The sequence below is a fragment of the Erpetoichthys calabaricus genome, chromosome 13 (genome assembly GCF_900747795.2).
Source record: "Erpetoichthys calabaricus chromosome 13, fErpCal1.3, whole genome shotgun sequence".
NCBI lineage: Eukaryota > Metazoa > Chordata > Cladistia > Polypteriformes > Polypteridae > Erpetoichthys > Erpetoichthys calabaricus.
In genome coordinates, this window is record NC_041406.2 from 30573219 (window position 1) to 30591635 (window position 18417).

The window sequence follows — 18417 nt, forward strand, 5'->3', positions numbered from 1 at the left end:
GAGGCAAATGCTGTTTTAAGGCAGAATTTATGTGAGATTGTACTTTGCCTAAGCTCAGTCTCAGCGGACACAGCAAGCCACACAGCACCAGGTCGGCCTCGGCTGAACATTACCAGAGAAGTAATAAAGACATATTTACTCAACGGAATAAAGGCCAACAAACAGCGTGCCTCATCAAAGTTTCCGAAAGAAAGATCAGGCAATATTAAAATAAAGTAAATAAGTAAGCTTTCCTCAGTAGAATAACATATTATTAAAGTGTTTATAATAACCTGTAACATTATGTTCTTAACCATTTTTCACTTTACCATCTTATATTAACTGTAACTACTTATGTAGAAAAATACTGCTTTTACTGCTATGTGAAACTGTCTTTGTAATTGGGTGCTGCAAGCCTGTTTTTAGCTAATGGGGGCCAACTCCATTGGCCCTGCAGTGTCCTGGGTTTACACTTCAGTGTGTACGTGCATGTTTATCCTGAATGTTTCAGTTTAGTGATGGCCCTTGAATGTTTAGAGCCCCTTATTCTCGGCATTAAAATCAGGAACACTTTTTTTTTAATGACAAATTTCGGTTCGATCTTTTCTCAAAGCTATGCAGCACAAGCCAGAAATATTTGCTTCCCTAAAGTTAGCCACGTAATTAGAAAAACAATCAGGAATGCATTGCACTCAAAACATTAAGCTCATCAGAATGGGGCTGAGCAGCATCTTCATGTTCATCTTCAATAACTGCTGAAGAGGACTGCCTGGTGGTGCTAAATTTTAAAAATCCATCATGGACACCTTAGGTGTGCTTCTTCCACTTTGTGGAAAAGAAACTGGCAGTTTGATGCCACTGTTTCAAAGAACCACAGTTCTGGTACAGAAAGAACAGGTACGTAGAAAATCTTTTTTTTTTTTTAATTTATTGTCAGCCTTGAGATGTACAGCAAACACCTGGCTGCACGGTACTTAGAACTGCTACTTGACACCTCAGGAGTCTTGTGTTTGTGTCATGCAATGTGTGGAGTCTGTGTATTCCTTCCATGCTATTGTGACTTGTCATTTTTCACCTCAAAGCTATTGGGCAAACTTACATTGTGGTGTTGCTAGTTCAATTTAGGAAGTTCATAGCCAATATTTGCCTGAGCAGCAAGTGGTTGTGAGGAAATCAGTTTATGTAACATTAAAAGGTAAACATCTGTACTTTGTGCAGATAATAACAATGTCCGAGTGTATTGTAATGATCTGATGCCAACTAAGACAAACCAGGCACCAAGCATCCCATTGTTTGATTGATTTTTGTGACCCAGATGGTCCATGAACTTCCATGTCTCACTAATCATTAGCAAAGGGGAACAGATATCATTAGTTACATAAATTAATGTTTACGTTAGAAAAATCTGCACACATAAAGAAAAAAATCAGGTATAGCCCCTCCATAGTTTTTGTGCCAAAAATGCCCGTGGCTTTACTAGGTGAAAAAATGAAGTGCAGTATGTTGTGTACTATCTGAATCTCTAAGTGACATAACAGTTTCATTAAAAATTCCACATTGAGTCTGAGAGATTATATGCGTCTAAAACTAATTCCATTCTTTTTTATTATGATATTGTCCTTATATAGTAAATAAATAGTAAAATACAGTATATAGTAAAAAAGTGCTATGTTTAAAATTTTTAATTTGAGCAAATTTATATTTTCAACAGATGTTCCTGTCCCGGTCCTAGCAGATACATTCTATTTCATTTGAGACAGCCTTTTTTTAAACCTATACTGTTATACGCTCGCTACAGCAGACTTACCTGAATAAGTTATAAAGCAGGGTAAAAGGAATAGCGTGAGGCAAGTCCTCATTTTGTCTTCAGATAACTCAGTCCAAATCTCTGCAAAACAAGAATGAAAATGAGTAATTTTACTTACAGGGCCTCATTAAAATAGTGTACTCTCATGATGATTCCCTCTTACTATAATACACCTGGGATTACATTAAATGGTTTAGTAAACACTTTCATGCCACATAACCTTGAGACTGACATTGTGTCATTTTGTATGGAAAGAAACTTTATACTGAGAGATGAATAAAATACTCCTTTTAAGGTCTTTATTTCTGTAATTAGAACATTTCATTTTAAACAAAATCCTTGCCACACTTTAAGATGTATAAAATTTCATGACCTAATTTTGGTTTTGTTTCTTCAAGAGTTTCATTTCCCCCATTGGTTTCATTTCTCCAAAGTAGGCTGACACTTTCTACTCCTTTGTGTTTTGCAACTACCTGTCCATTTTCCTGTGAAACGAAACTTAACACTTCACAAGCAAATTTCATGTCTGTAAATGTTTCAAAAGAAAACACGGGTGAAGAACAAAATATACAGAATATCCTCCTCATAAATCATCTGAAGCTATTTAGTCTGTAAGAAAGACACACAGTGAGCTGGGTCCTATCCTGCAGCATCGAGCACAAGATATGCTATATATGGGACTCCATTCAGTCTGAGGCCAAGTATCCCAGTAGTAATTCATAACATATAAATTCATATATAGTTTCACATTTGCTTTTTAAAAAAACATTCCTCCACAGTAGAGTTGTGTGGCATCCTCTTCATGCTTTGCTCAAGAAATGGGGAGTTCTCCCTTAGTGTTCCTGAACCTAGAAATGATGCCAAGGAGACCAAAATGTGTGAAAAGCTGTCTTTTCTTAAATTGCAAAACATATGAACATGATGAATTACACATAGGCAGTAACCTAACGTCAGAGAAGAGAAAATGATTATACCCATGGCTTCATGTATAGTTAAAAGGAGGTCCCTGCCTACCAGATTGGGCAGTGTTTCCACCTGCCCAGCACTATATACATTTATTTGGTTGACAGACACTTTCATCCGAAGCAACTGGCAAAACAGGTCATCATAATAAATGATTAAAGGAAGCACATCACAATTAAAGCTCAGATGTGTGATCCAGACTTTGAAATTCAATCTGCATTTATCTACTTTAATGACTAGGCGAGAGTTGCTAGGAGAGGGTTGCATCATCTAGTTGATGCTTAATTTTAAACTTGGCAACAAAAATAATTAACTCTGTTGTGAATACTCTAAGGACAAATCACTCTGAATACTGGGGTCTAAAACCAGGCAATTGTGGATCTAATGGTGTGTCCCTGTTTTGGAAACAGCAAACTGGACCTGCTGCATTCAAATGTTGATGCCTTTAAATGTAAACCTGTTGTACATCTGGACAGGTCTCACCATCTTACTGAAACCTTCAAGCCTGCTATTGACAGCAGCAGCTCTTCATTATTTAAGCCAGATGTTATTACAGTATGTCTGTTTTTTGTTTGGGTCATTGTTGCGTTATTATAACATAATATATTGTGATGGATGGCATGCATGGGTGGGTGGGTGTTCCGGCTGAGAGGGGGAAAGATTCTTTACCTGGACGGGTGGCCAGCCCTTCAAAGACACAAGAAACAGGGCAAATATTGTCCTGCCTCAGGCAGGAGACAGGCAGAAGATCCCAGTGCATCAGTGTGTACGCTGGCATCCCGGCAGGGTTAGACTGTGGAGCAAATACATGGCCGGGAGGACAGTGTGGTGGAACAACAATCCAACACGCTAGGTGGCAAACTCCCTGGGTGATGTTAACTGTGCAGACACCCGCAAGGCACACTGAGAAATGTAGTCAGGTTTTGTGGGCACTGCCAGTGGTAACCTTACCTCTATCCATACTTTGCGGGACCAGGAAGTAATTCCATCAGGCTATGCTCCAGCACCGGAAGTACTCCTGGGTCCAAGATAAAAAAAAAGGCCTCTTGACCTTATTCAGGTGAGTTGGAATTACGTAGAAGAAGGACAAAGTTTACCTGGAGGAGTGGAAGGAGAGAGAGAGAATTGTGTTTTAGTTGTATTTGTCAATGCCTTTTTGTATATTGACCACTAACGGGCATTGCATCACCTCAAACACGTCTTAAACCCAAATCCTTAAAGAAACTTAGCACCTCTTATTTCTCCCCCTCTTTGCAAGCCTCTTGCCATTTAAATATTTGTTCCCAACACACCTCCAGACTAAACAATCAACAGGCTAGTGGTACAGCGTCCCACTGTAGCTCCAGAAGGGGGTTAATGCTAAGGTCATTGTGATACCCACATGTGGGACATGACATACCCTCCTAGAACTCCCTATAGTGGTTACTTGTACTCCTAAAACCTTGACACACAAGTTGTATTAAAAGAATCAGACAGCCCTGGTAGCCTCCAAGTAGACTCTCCTACACAAAATGCATTCATTATTGAGCCACCTCTCTGCCCACTTATCCAAACTGAAGAAAGTCGGTCAGTATGCCCATTAAATAATTATTTCTGGGACAATATTTCCAGAAGAAGGATGCATTACCTCCTTCAGGTGCCTCCACTGGCATGCCGCATCACATTCCTGCTAATTTAGGTTTCTGTCTGTTTAGTAGGATGATATCCATCTCTGCCCCTTCCTTGTATAGTACCATACTGTTAACAGCTGTCCTGTTCCCATGTGTACCTTATACAGAATTAAAGGAGACATGCAAAAGTTGAATGTTTCCTGAGAAAATGGGGTGTATTCTCTCCATTTTCTCAAAGACTAAGTTGTGTGAAGCTTACCAATAATTAAATTTATGTAGAGCTGGGTAGAAAAACAGGAATAATCCAGAAGTATGAGGGTGTTCAATAATTCATTTAACCGACTATGAAAACGAAATCTGATGGTCAAACACTTCTCATTACTTTTCAGTGTTATCCCCCTTGACTTCAATACACTTGCTCCACTTTGCTTCCAGGGATTTAATCCCCTTAGAACAATGTGACAGACCAGATCAGCTCCACACTCTCCAGTTGCTTCTGAGAGCCTCTTGAGCCCGGAACTGTTGATAGTCATAACCTGAGATGAGCCGGGCAAATGAGGACACACACAGTCAGCAAGGGGTTGTTGCAAATGTGCTCAGTGCTTTTATTGAAAGCAACCCAAAGAGTTCACAAGTGCAGTACAAAAGCAGATCTTCAATAAATAAATAATCCATAAAATCCAAATGATCAGGCAGCAAATTCAAAGTCAAATAAACAATCCATGGATAAAACCAGTATAAAACACAGTATTCAGGTCTTTGATATTTCTCCCATTCTTTATCTGAGCCCAGAATTACTTCCTTTCTGTTTCAACAGCTCACCCATAGCGTAGTCAGCTGGTGGAGACTCCAGCAGCTGCTGTTTCTTTACCGCCCACTGTCTTGGCTGCCTCTGCTGGTGTCTGCCAGACTGCTTGAAGTCAATTGTCCTCCCGTCTTACTACTTGCATACTTGACGTCCCTCGGATCCCTAAAGAGGACTCCACCACCATCGTACCTGCACTCCATTTAAATCTGCAGGGAATGATGCACCTCCTTGAGCATCATCCATTTACTCAACTGTAATGCCACTGGCCACTCTCCCTTCCCTCTCTCTGTCCACCTGGCTCTGCTCAGGAACCCACTTTGTGCTCACTCGTGGCCTTCCATTGTTCTGTTCTGCATGAAAATCAGATCAAAGACAAATCAGATCACGTAAGATCTGATGTAATTTTCATTCTCTCTCTGTTGTGCAGGCTGCCTATATAGTCCTGCTTGGGTGCAGGTGCCATCCTCCAACCACTCTGAGGTGTAAATGAGACACCTTACTGACCCACTCGCATTTGTACCTGAATGCAAGATTAGCCAAGCATCCCAATCAACCATGGAGTGAGGTCCTCATGTGCACACCCCCACCCTTTGGAGCCTAAAAATTGCGCTTCACCGCAGACCTCTTATCACAACCAGAAGGATTCATCTTGATCCTCCATTCCATTACAGCAGTGTTTCCCAACCTCGGTCCTGTGGCCCCCCTGTGGCTGCAGGTTTTTGTTCCAACCAGTTTCTTTTTGTAATTGGACTCCTGGGCTAATTAAGTGATGTGTTATTTCCCACGTTCTGTGTTTTGGGAACAATATAGAAATCAGAAAACTAAGTTTGGTAAAAAAAAAATATATATTGTCACAAAAACGAGACATAATCAGATAAAGGTTTGGGGCAGCCACCCATATAATTTGTTCTCCTGGCTGCAAAATTGCGTTCTTTTGAAAACAGCATTGATGTGCTCACAACAGAGTCCAAGACAAGACTGAGGAAATCGGGAAAAGGGGCAGGCTTTTAAAGGGGAAGACAGGAAGTGAGGTCATAAGGATCGGGTCCATGTTCTTCAGCCATTGGTTTGAGCCCGGACGTGACATCACAGGGGCCGGAGCCGGTAACGATTCCTTCCATTGGCTCGGTCCCGGAAGTGACGTCAAGAGAGCCAGATGGAATCTCCCGGGAATGGTCTACAGGAAAGGGAGAAAAAGAGTCAGTGCACTCTGCCACATCCCGGCATGCCTCAGAACTTCCTTCACTCAAGCCCTTTAGCTGCCTTCCATGCGCACGTGTGTGACAAGGCCCCCCCCCTTAGCCCAGACCCGTCGGGTCGGGCGACCCTAACCGAGAGGTCGTGAACCCGAGAAAGAGCATCAGCGTTGGCATGGAGAGTGCCTTGGCGATGAACGAGTGAAAACTTATACGGCTGTAGGTCAAGAAACCACCGGGTGACCCGCGGATTCGACTCCTTGTGCAGGGCCATCCACTGTAGAGGTGCATTGTCTGTGACAAGGGTGAATTCCCGGCCCAACAGGTAGTACCTAAGCTGAGTAATCGCCCATTTAATCGCCAAAGCCTCCCTTTCCACCGCTGCATACCTGGTCTCCTGGTCCAACAGTTTCCGGCTCAGGAACATGATGGGGTGTTCCACACCATTGACACTTTGGCTCAGCACGGCCCCCAGGCCTGTGTCCGAAGCATCCGTCTGGAGGATGAAAGGCAAAGAAAAATTAGGTGCCATCAAAATAGGTGCGGACGTAAGGGCCTGCTTCAGGTCACCAAATGCAGCGCCTGTCTTCTCAGTCCATACCACAATGTTCGGGGCCCTCTTCTTTGTTAAATCAGTCAAGGGTGCCGCTCTCTCCGAGAACCAGGGCACAAACCGGCGGTAGTACCCCGCTAACCCGAGAAAGGCTTGGACCTGCCGCTTGGTTCGCGGACGGGGCCATTTCAAAATGGCATCTACTTTGGAGCACTGTGGCCTTACGGTACCCCAACCCACCAGGTAGCCTAAATATTTGGCCTCGCTCAATCCAAAGAAGCATTTCTTGGGATTCATCCGGAGCCCGGCCTCACCAAGTGTCCACAATACCGCTCGGACATGCTGTAGGTGTTCCCTCCATGTGCTGGAATAGATGACCATGTCATCCAGGTAGGCAGCACTGTATGAGTTATGAGGCTGGAGCACTTTGTCCACCAGACGCTGGAAGGTTGCTGGAGCCCCGTGTAACCCAAATGGAAGGACACGATACTGCCAGTGTTCACTAGGGGTACTAAACGCAGTTTTAACCTTCACGGAGTCTGTTTAAGGATTGATTAAGCTGACGGAAGTCATTGCAAAACCTCCAACTACCGTCAGGCTTACCGACCAGCACAATGGGACTGGACCAGGGACTATGACTTTCCTCAATCACACCTAGTTCCAGCATGCGCTTGATCTCAAGCTCCACTTCAGCCCTTTTTGCCTCGGGAAGATGATATGGGTGTTCTCGGACAGTAACCCCGGGCTCTGTCACAATGTTGTGCTCAACCAGAGAGGTCCTTCCAGGGTTCTCACTGACTACCTCCCAAACGGACCGGATAACTGTTTCCAGCTCCTGCTGTTGTCTGGGACTTAAATCCACACCGAAGTTAAGGCTAGCCATGTGAGCGAAGAGTGAGCGGGGCTGGCCGGAGGAGGGATCGGGATCCCTGTCCTTCCATAGTTTCAGCAGGTTCATATGATAAACCTGCTCCATCTGCCGACGATTGGGTTGACTCACCAAATAGTCGACGAGCCCCTTCCTCTCCTTAACTTCGTAGGGGCCTTGCTAATGGGCAAGCAACTTAGAGTGGGAGGTAGGCACTAGGACCATGACACGATCTCCCGGGCGGAACTCCCAGAGAGACGTGCCGCGGTCGTAATAACGGACCTGTGCTGCTTGGGCCTCTTCCATGTGACTTTTAAGGAGGGGCCGAATCTTTCTAAATCTATCGCGTAATTGCGCGATATACTCTAGTATGTTTGTAGAGGGAAGAGTCTCTTCTTCCCATCCTTCTTTTAGGATATCTAATATGCCCCGGGGTTGTCGCCCATACAGTAATTCAAAAGGGGAGAACCCCGTGGAGGCTTGTGGGACTTCCCGATAGGCAAAAAGGACGAGGGGGAGGAGCTGATCCCAGTTCCTTCCATCCTCGCTGACCGCCTTACGCAGCATTTGTTTGAGAGTCTGATTGAACCTCTCCACTAAACCGTCGGTTTGAGGATGATACACCGCGGTCTTTAAATGCTTTATTTTCAGTAACCTGGCAGTCTCCTTGAACGTCTCCGAGGTGAAAGGTGTCCCCTGGTTCGTCAAGACTTCCCTGGGGATACCCACGCACGCAAAGACCCCTAGTAATTCCAGTGCAATGGCTTTAGAAGTGGCTGAGCGCAACAGAACAGCTTCGGGGTATTTGGAAGCATAATCCACAAGGACTAGGATGTCCTCGATGGAAGGGAATGTCAATAAGGGGAATAGGAACGAGAGGAGCATGGTCCTTTCTTGGAATTTGTCGCAATTGACACTCCAGGCAGGAAGTGCAAAAGCGATGAACCTCCTCATTGATTCCCGGCCAGTAGAAACGGAGCTTGATCCGCTCCAGGGTTTTTTCGGTGCCCAAGTGGCCACCTAGGAGGTGGGCGTGTGCTAACTCACAGACCTGCCGCCGGAAGGTTCGCGGGATTAGCAGTAGCCTTCTCTCCTGCCCATCATGCTCAGCTACGGAATAAAGAAGGTCATTGTCTAACACAAAGTGAGGACCCTGTGGCATTGACTGGTTAGTGCGCTGGCCATTGACTAGGACCACTGCATTTTTTGCAAATTTCAGGGAATCATCAGTCCACTGCTCCCTTTTAAAGGAATCCGGCGTCTCTCTAAATTGGAACCGTAAAAGGGAGAGAGGGTCTGGACCAACCTCAAGGGGCGTGGTTTCCTCCCGCTCCGCCGCGGCACTGGTGAATGACGTGTCGGCACGCAAAGGCCCGGGAATCGCCAGGTCACTCAGGGAGGCCGCTTCGTCTCTCTCTGCCGTCTGATTACACGGCATGGAGGCAGCTTGAGATGGCTCATCCCCGTCCATAACTAGGCCCAAGTTAACCTCAGGAGTGGTATGTGTCTCACTGCTTTTGATATTAGACCAGTCCCGCCCTAGTATCACTGGGTGTGGAGGATCAGGGAGGATCGCCACGGTTAATTTCTGAACTGATCCTCCGTAACTGATGACACAAGTGGCGGTCCTGTACCAGCGGGTTTCTCCGTGGACACAGGTTATACAGGTGTTAAATTTCAACCACTGTTGTGGTAGCACAAATCGGCGGGCAACAATGGAAATGTTGCTGCCGGAATCGAACAGAGCAGAAGTTTTATACCCGTTAACGATCACCATGCCTGTGTGTGGGACCGCCAACGGGTTTGTCAGAGCACACCAACCCTCTTCCCCCTCCACCTGCATTCCACTTCATTCCCAAGCGGTTTGCACGCCCGCGACTTCTGGGACGTCGGTACAAGCTCTGGGTTGTACAGGGGGGGGGCTAGGTTTTGGGACGTACTCCGGTTGAGTTCGACCAAGGGACGGTTCAGATTGTGAGGCCGCCCTTTGTATTTCTACGAGCTCTATGAGCTCTGCCATGTTTCTGAACTGTTTACCCCAGACCGGTCGGGTGAAGCCCCGGGGTAGTGTGTCCAGAAGCAGGTAGCAAGCCACCTGCTATATTACCTGTGAGGGCTTGTTTTCCTGTGGCCGTAGCCACTGCCCTACCTTTGCCCATACGAACCAGGCTTGTTGAGGGGTCGGCCGCTCTGGGTCGAACCTCCAGTTTTTCAGGCTACTCACCTGCCAGTCTGGGGCACCCCTAGGTGGGATTCGGGGCTCTGGCTTCACAGGGAGGTGGGCACTAGGTTGCCTAGTGGAGCATGCCGGGGGCAGAGCCTGTACCGGGCCACTCCGAAACACAGGACACCCTCCCTGCCTGGAAACTCGGCCCCGGTACGCTCCCACCTGGATGTGTTGCAGGTCCTGTCCCCTTCGCTTCCAGGACTTCTCGATCCTGCCGGTAATGCCAATGTCACAAAAACGAGACATAATCAGATAAAGGTTTAGGGCAGCCACCCATATAATTTGTTCTCCTGGCTGCAAAATTGCGTTCTTTTGAAAACAGCACTGATGTGCTCACAACAGAGTCCAAGACAAGACTGAGGAAATAGGGAAAAGGGGCAGGCTTTTAAAGGGGAAGACAGGAAGTGAGGTCATAAGGATCGGGTCCATGTTCTTCAGCCATTGGTTCGAGCCCAGACGTGACATCACAGGGGTCGGAGCCGGTAACGTCTACTTCCATTGGCTCGGTCCCGGAAGTGACATCAAGAGAGCCAGATGGAATCTCCCGGGAATGGTCTACAGGAAAGGGAGAAAAAGAGTCAGTGCACTCTGCCACATCCCGGCATGCCTCAGAACTGCCTTCACTCAAGCCCTTTAGCTGCCTCCCATGCACATGTGTATATATATATATTAAAATGGGCTCTTTTTCAGAAAGTGGGCGCAACTTGGTTGTTTCACAATAATTAAGATTAGGTATATCAGTAGGTTTCACATTTCTGCTATCAGTCAGTCATTGTCCAACCTGCTATATCCTAACACAGGGTCATGGGGGTCTGCTGGAGCCAATCCCAGCCAACACAGGGTGCAAGGCAGGAACAAATCCCGGGGGCAGGGCGCCAGCCCACCGCAGGACACACACACACTAGGGACAATTTTAGGATCACCAATCCACCTAACCTGCATGTCTTTGGACTGTGGGAGGAAACCCACACAGACATGGGGAGAACATGCAAACTCCATACAGGGAGGAACCGGGAAGCAAACCCATGTCTACTTACTGCAAGGCAGCAGCGCTACTGCTGCGCCACCGTGCTGCCCTTTTCTGTTATCATTTTTGTCCTAAAATAGTGACTTAATATCAGGGACCTATTTTATTCACCTTATGGTTAATGTTTGGGTGAGGGGAAGGGCGTCTCAAGTGGCGTCCGCTTTCTAAACAAGACCCTTAAAATGTACCAAGCAGTTATATGGGAATAATGTATTTTTTTCTTTTTAACAATATTTTCATCTTTTCATTCTACTTTTCCAGGTGTTCTGAATGTTTAATTAATTCATTATTTACTAATTAGTGGGTCTGATGCTAAAGTAGTAGCCTTTGATTATTCAGTGTTGTTTGCCAGCGTGTCTGCTCTGCTCATTTTTAGTTGGCATTAATAAGATACAATGAAGGGGAAAAACTGCACAGAGAAAGGGCAAAATAGAACGAAATCAACAAAAGAAAGTCAAGCATTTAAATCTATAGCAAAAGCAGAAATATTTCTAAATGTCTTATAAATATAAAAATCATGCTGCTGTGCTTTTCTGAATGTAGAATAAAAGAAAAATAATACCAGCTAATTAAATGAGATCAGTGTTATCAGGTGTTGTCACTGATTAGGAAGCTGGTTGGAAGAAAAACTTGCAGCCACAATGGGCCCCCAGGACCGAGGTTGGGAAACACTGCATTACAGCCTCATTCAGGTCGTTATTATCAAGAAACTGCCATCCATGTAAGAATTTCTTCAAGTTTTGAAAGAGAAAATAATCACTGCAGTCAAGGTCTGAACCATATTGTAGACGATTAAGGTTTATAAAGCAACTTTCCCTGATAGATTGATTTTTGGGATTTATGGGATGGGGTGCTGTCACAAAGCAGCAACATACCTGCTGATAGTTTGTAGCGACATTTCTGTTTGATGGCCTCATGTACTGACTTATGGAAGAATAGGATTCTTCAATGATGGCCGACTTGTGTGGCATGAATTCCAACAGCACAACACCCATTATATCCCACTAAAATGTCACCATGAGTTTTCCAACCAACTCCTGCAAATGAAATGTATTGGAAATCAGGGACCTCTTTTATTTCATTGCATGGACTTTGGTTTCATGACTAAAAGGAAAGCAAACTTGTAGCCTTTTGCTTAGCAGCTGCTCTGAGTGTATTGCATTTTAATTAAAGACCAAACACTAAATAAAATACTGGAATAAAATACAATGTTTAAATGAAATGCACAATCAGCATTTATTTAATTATTAATTGAGCTTCTCTATCTCTTTCATCCTATAGTGGATTAAGACAATTTTCCCTTCCTGCACACTTTATTGAGTTGTAGATATAATTTTAAATGGATATGTTTGGCATTTTTGTCTATCAGTCTATACTCAAAAACATCTAATGACAAAGTGAAAACATATTTTCAGGAAGGTTTGCAAATTCATTTAAAATCAAAAAAACGAAATACTCATTCATATAAATAGTCCAACCCTTAGTTTAGTACTTTGTAGAAGCCCTTTTGGCAACAATTACAACTTCCATCTTGTTCTGTCAGGCACTGGGTAAATCCCCACAAGCTTTGCACACATGGATTTGGGCAGTTTATCCCATTCATCCTCTCAAGTTCCATTAGTTTGGATGGTAAGCGTCTGTAAGCTGCCATCTTCAGGTATTTCCACAAATGTTCTATGGGGTTTAAGTCTGGGCTTTGGCTGCGCCACTTAAGGACAGTCAGAGATTTCTCCTGAAGTCACTCCAGTGTTGTCTTGGCTGTGTGCTTTGGGTCATTGTCATGCTGAAAGGTGAGCTGTCACCCCAGTTTGAAGTCATGTGCACGCTGGAGGAGTTGCTGTGTGGAGTAGTGAGGAGTGACAGGCTGTGCAGGCATCACTTGTAATCAGTGCTTAAGTGTATAGGGTCTGTGTGTGAGAGTCTTATTGTGTGTGTGTGTGTGTGTGTATTAAAGTTGGGGTGTGCAAGGAGTCCAACCAACAATGAACTTGATCATTTCTACTAACCTCGGAGATAGAGAAAGCCCGAAAGTTTTAAGATGAAGTTTATGATGTTCTACTTTAATGACAAAATAAACTACGTGATTAAAGTGGAAATTTAGAGATTAAAGTTGACATTTCATGCTTTTTCCCCACTGTGTGCCTTTTTTTTCTCTGTAACCTAATAAGTTTTCATATGACACTCAGACGATGGGCTACGACTTGCCTTTTCACGGTGACTTTGATATCTGACAGCTTCTTTTTTATTTCCGGCACTGTGCGACTTTGTGAATGTGAGCTTTCGAGTTTCTCTGACACGCTATGTCACTCGATCAACTTCCTTTTGTTGTTTATACCACTGTTTAAACCAACAAATAGTACGTTTTTCATTGCCTCCACTTGATATTCACTGAAATTCTTCTATTTTTCCTCTTGCTTTTGCCATTGTCTTTTCACAGAAGGCTGAGCTTAAGGGCTATTTATATTGATTTGCATATTGAAAGAGGCGTAATTCTGGGAGGAGTTGGGGCAGGACAGAAGGCGCGTGCACATGCGTTACTTTTCACACTGACTGGGATTTATGGAGCAGAAGAATATGGACGTTGGTGTTCGCACAGAATTCTGCATCTGAATTTTTTTGTGCATACGCACATTTCGACTTTTGTGCTTACGTCATATTATAGTGCAAATTCTATGCACGGAGTTATGCATGAGGCCCCAGAAGAGTGTTAAGAAGGTCCAGTGCCTATAAATGTGCTCACCTCTTGGAAGTTTCATTTCTTAATCACTGAATCACAGTTGATTCAATTTGGCAATTTTTGACACTTACCAACAGAAAAAGACTCATTAATGTCAAAGTAAAAACAGACCTGTAAAGTGTTCTAAATAAATTAGAAATAAAAAACACAAAGTTTCATCAGATAGGTATTTCTCCTCTTTAATATGACACACCTAAATCATCACTGGTGCAGCCAAATGGTTTTAGATGTCACAGAAATAATTCAATGGAGATCACCTGTCTAGGATTTCAACTAATTGCAGCATAAATACACCTGGAATGTGGAAGGGCCAACTTGTGATGAGTCAGTACGGAGCCATAAACTACGTAAAGAAGAGAAAAAGAACACGCCAAGAGATTTCATGAAAAGGTGACTGTACAACACAAGTTGGGACGGAGACAAGAAAATATCCTAGTCACTGAATATCCCTTGGAGTCCAGTTAAATCAGTCATTAAAAATGGAAAGAGTATGTCACATCTGTAAATCCACAAAGACCAAGTCATCATTCAAGACGACAACTAGTGAGGGAGACCACCGACTCTGTAGGAGTTTCAAGCTTCAGGTGAAAGGGTGGTTTACAAATCACAGCTTTATGGGAAAGCGGCAAAAACAAACCCACTATTAAAAAATAGTTAAAAAAAAAAGAAAACAACACATAAGACATCTTGGCTAGAGTTTGCCAGAAGTCAGCATGTGGGACTCTGGAGTCAGGACAAAGTCTGGAAGAAGGTTCTATAGTCTGATGAACTTGATAATTTCTACTAACCTCATGGTAATAAAAATAGCAACATTTATTTCTATAGCACATTTTCATACAAACAATGTAGCTTAAAGTTACATGATGAAGAAAGAGAAAAAAGACAAAATAAATAATTAAACTTAGGGAACACTAATTAACATAGAATAAAAGTAAGGTCCGATGGCCAGGGAGGACAGAAAAATACAAAAAAAGCTCCAGACAGCTGGAGAAAAAAATTAAATCTGCAGGGGTTCCAGGCCACGAGACCACCCAGCCACTTTAAGTAAGATGAAACTATGAGAAAGCCATGTTAAAGTAATGAGTTTTCATTAGTTTTATTATTTTTTATTAGTTTTATTAGTGTTTTACTAATACAGAAACAAGTGTGAAACAAATTACTGAAAACATATCAGATCTACCCCAAATTACCTTTTGCTGAAGTAGACAGGAGTCTATTACAGGAACTCACAGGCATATCGTGTCAATCAACATATCTTTGAAACCTGAGACAAAAACCACCAAAAATTCAAACCTGACAGGAATCACTCCATTCCACTAGCAATAGTACATTGTCAGAATGCCAGCCTAAAATACAAATATTCAAGTGCAAACAATAAGAACAAAAGTGGATGCCCTCTTACCTGAAAGCCTCAAGGCAACCCGCAATACACACACTAACAGTTCATTCAATTTGTATCAGATGTGCAGTTGAAAGTAAAACTTGGTATTTTCTGGATTTCTGCATTAACAGCTTTTAAAATGTGACGTGATTTTAACTCTGTCTGAATGTGTCTGATTAAATAAATGACACACAAAAATGTCTACGTTTTTACACAACTTATGTGTGCAATATTAATTCTACAGCTACTGCACTTGTACTTCCTGTACCTGTGGGCCGGCCAGACCTGGGGCTTCATGTATAAATGGTGCGTACACACAAAAATGTTGCGTAAGAATGTTTCCACATTCAAATTGCGATGTATAAAACCTAAACTTGGCGTAAAGCCTTGCACATTTCCACAGTAGCTCATACCCTGTTGTACGCAAGTTCTCTGCTCGGTTTTGCAGACTGGTGGCACGCAGCGTCAAAGCAGTGCTACTGTTCCTGTGTGGTTACCCTTTCTTTTTTAGATCCACATCCCTGATGTGGCTTTATAAATACACTGAAATTAACCGCATATTGTTTATTAGTTTAATGCATCTGATTGTAATTAACCTGTAACAATATAATGGTCCAAGGAATGGTCAAACTATTCTAAATACAATAGCTGCTTTAGCGTTGTTACTCTCATTGCACCTTCTTCTTCTTCTTCAGCTGCTCCCATTAGGGGCTGCCACAGCGGATCATCTTTTTCCATATTACTCTCACTGCGCCACTCGGAGTATTTATATCACTGTATCTGAGTGTGGAAAAACAGCTGTACAGCTGCTGATCGGAAAGAGAAATATCGGTATACAGCATCAAGCACACGCTACCTCAGCCATGCGCACTGTCTATTTGAACTGCTTTTATATGACAAACGCTTCAGAGCCTTTCTTGTACGGACCTCGCGGTTCAGAAACAGTTTCATCCCAAGAACTCTAAACGCACTCAATCAGTCCCTCAAGTGCTCCTTGTAGAACTGTTTGTACTTATAAGTACAATTACCTCACTGTAAAGTTGTGATACATTTATAATATTGCACAACCTGAGCCACTTTATAAAGCGCGTATTTACATATGATGACGATATCATTTTTAAGATGAAATGCAGCAAAATATGTTTATTATATTATACAGATAAAACTTTAACTTTAACTACACGGTGCCGCAGTGCTAGCGAGCCGCTGGTGCTATGTTCACGGATTGTTCCTGCCTCGCGCTGTATTCTTGCTGGTGCTGACGCGACACTGGAAGGATAGATGGATAGAATAATTAAACACGTACTACAAAGATATTTCGATGTTCCGTAAAAGTTTTGAAGAATCTGCGTTCTAAGCTTACAGATTAACAGATCTAAGGCTTAACGTCTATTACAGAGCTGATGGTATGGCGATTGGTTACTTGGAGAAAGAAAAGGAAGGACAGGAATTGGAGGGTATTACAACTGAAAGAGACAGTACTGCTGCAATAAATTATTTAATTGAAGGCTGCACATGGCGCAGCAAGCATCTTGCGTGAGACATGGACAATCACTGCGCCACTGTGTTCCCATGTTTAGTAACATGCTTTAACTCCTATCATCATGAAAATGATATCACATATACATCTCAGTATTTAAATTATTCAGAGAGCTGTAATATCACGAATGTAATGGATTCTGTGTCCTGTCGGAGAAAGAGAAAGCCCGAAAGTTTTAAGATGAAGTTTATGATGTTCTGCTTTAATGACAAAATAAACTACGTGATTAAAGTGGAAATTTCGAGATTAAAGTTGACATTTCGTGCTTTTTCCCCACTGTGTGCCTTTTTTTTTCTCTGTAACCTAATAAGTTTTCATATGACACTCAGATGATCGGCTACAACTTGCCTTTTCACGGCGACTTTGATATCTGACAACTTCTTTTTTATTTCCGGCACTGTGCGACTTTGTGAACGTGAGCTTTCGAGTTTCTCCGACACGCTATGTCACTCGATCAACTTTCTTTTGTTGTTTATACCACTGTTTAAACCAACAAATAGTAAGTTTTTCATTGCTTCCACTTGATATTCGCTGAAATTCTTCTATTTTTCCTCTTGCTTTTGCCATTGTCTTTTCACAGAAGGCTGAGCTTAAGGGCTATTTGCATATTCAAAGAGGCATAATTCTGGGAGGAGTTGGGGCGGGACAGAAGGCGCGTGCACATGCGTTACTTTTCACGCTGACCGGGATTTATGGAGCGGAAGAACATGGACGTTGGCGTTCACACAGATTTATGCATCTGAATTTTTTTGTGTGTAAGCACATTTCCACTTTTGTGCTTACGTCATGTTATAGTGCGAATTCTACGCACATCGTTAAGCATGAGGCCCCAGAAGAGTGTTAAGAAGGTCCAGTGCCTATAAATGTGCTCACCTCTTGGAAGTTTCATTTCTTAATCACTGAATCACAGTTGATTCAATTTGGCATTTTTTGACACTTACCAACAGAAGAAGACTCATTAATGTCAAAGTGAAAACAGACCTGTAAAGTGTTCTAAATAAATTACAAATAGAAAACACAAAGTTTCATCAGATAGGTATTTCTCCTCTTTAATATGACACACCTAAATCATCACTGGTGCAGCCAAATGGTTTTAGACGTCACAGAAATAATTCAATGGAGATCACCTGTCTAGGATTTCAACTAATTGCGTAAATTCACCTGGAATATGGAAGGGCCAACTTGTGATGAGTCAGTACGGAGCCATAAACTACGTAAAGAAGAGAAAAAGAACACGCCAAAGAACACGACTGTACAACACAAGTTGGGATGGAGACAAGAAAATATCCTAGTCACTGAATATCCCTTGGAGTCCAGTTAAATCAGTCATTAAAAATGGAAAGAGTATGTCACATCTGTAAATCCACAAAGACCGAGTCATCATTCAAGACGACAACTAGTGAGGGAGACCACCAACTCTGTAGGAGTTTCAAGCTTCAGGTGCAAGGGTGGTTTACAAATCACAGTTTTATGGGAAAGCGGCAAAAAGAAACCCACTATAAAAAAATAATTAAAAAAAAAAAACAACACATAAGACATCTTGGCTAGAGTTTGCCAGAAGTCACATGTGGGACTCTGGAGTCAGGACAAAGTCTGGAAGAAGGTTCTATAGTCTGATCATAGACCAAAACTGAGCTATTTGCCCAACAAACTATATGCCATGTTTAAAAATTACATATTGTCAAAACCACACCATCCCCACCAAGAAGCATGGAGGTTTC

At 43.0% G+C, this 18417-nt stretch overlaps 1 protein-coding gene across 5 annotated transcripts in view; it reads right to left on the reverse strand.

Annotated features, from left to right (window-relative positions):
- LOC114643692 (ly6/PLAUR domain-containing protein 2-like) overlaps positions 1-18417 on the reverse strand; it is a 201288-nt gene that overhangs the window by 154739 nt on the left and 28132 nt on the right. The window contains exon 1 of one of the 5 annotated variants that reach the window (XM_051935930.1): positions 1787-1895. The exons of 2 other annotated variants lie outside the window; for them this stretch is intronic. In XM_051935930.1, the coding sequence (XP_051791890.1) occupies positions 1787-1838 (52 nt within the window). In that variant the 5' untranslated portion in view covers positions 1839-1895. Of the gene's footprint in view, positions 1-1786; positions 1998-18417 lie in introns of those variants that run through there. 2 more of the 5 variants (XM_051935926.1, XM_051935929.1) reach the window with 2 other exon arrangements.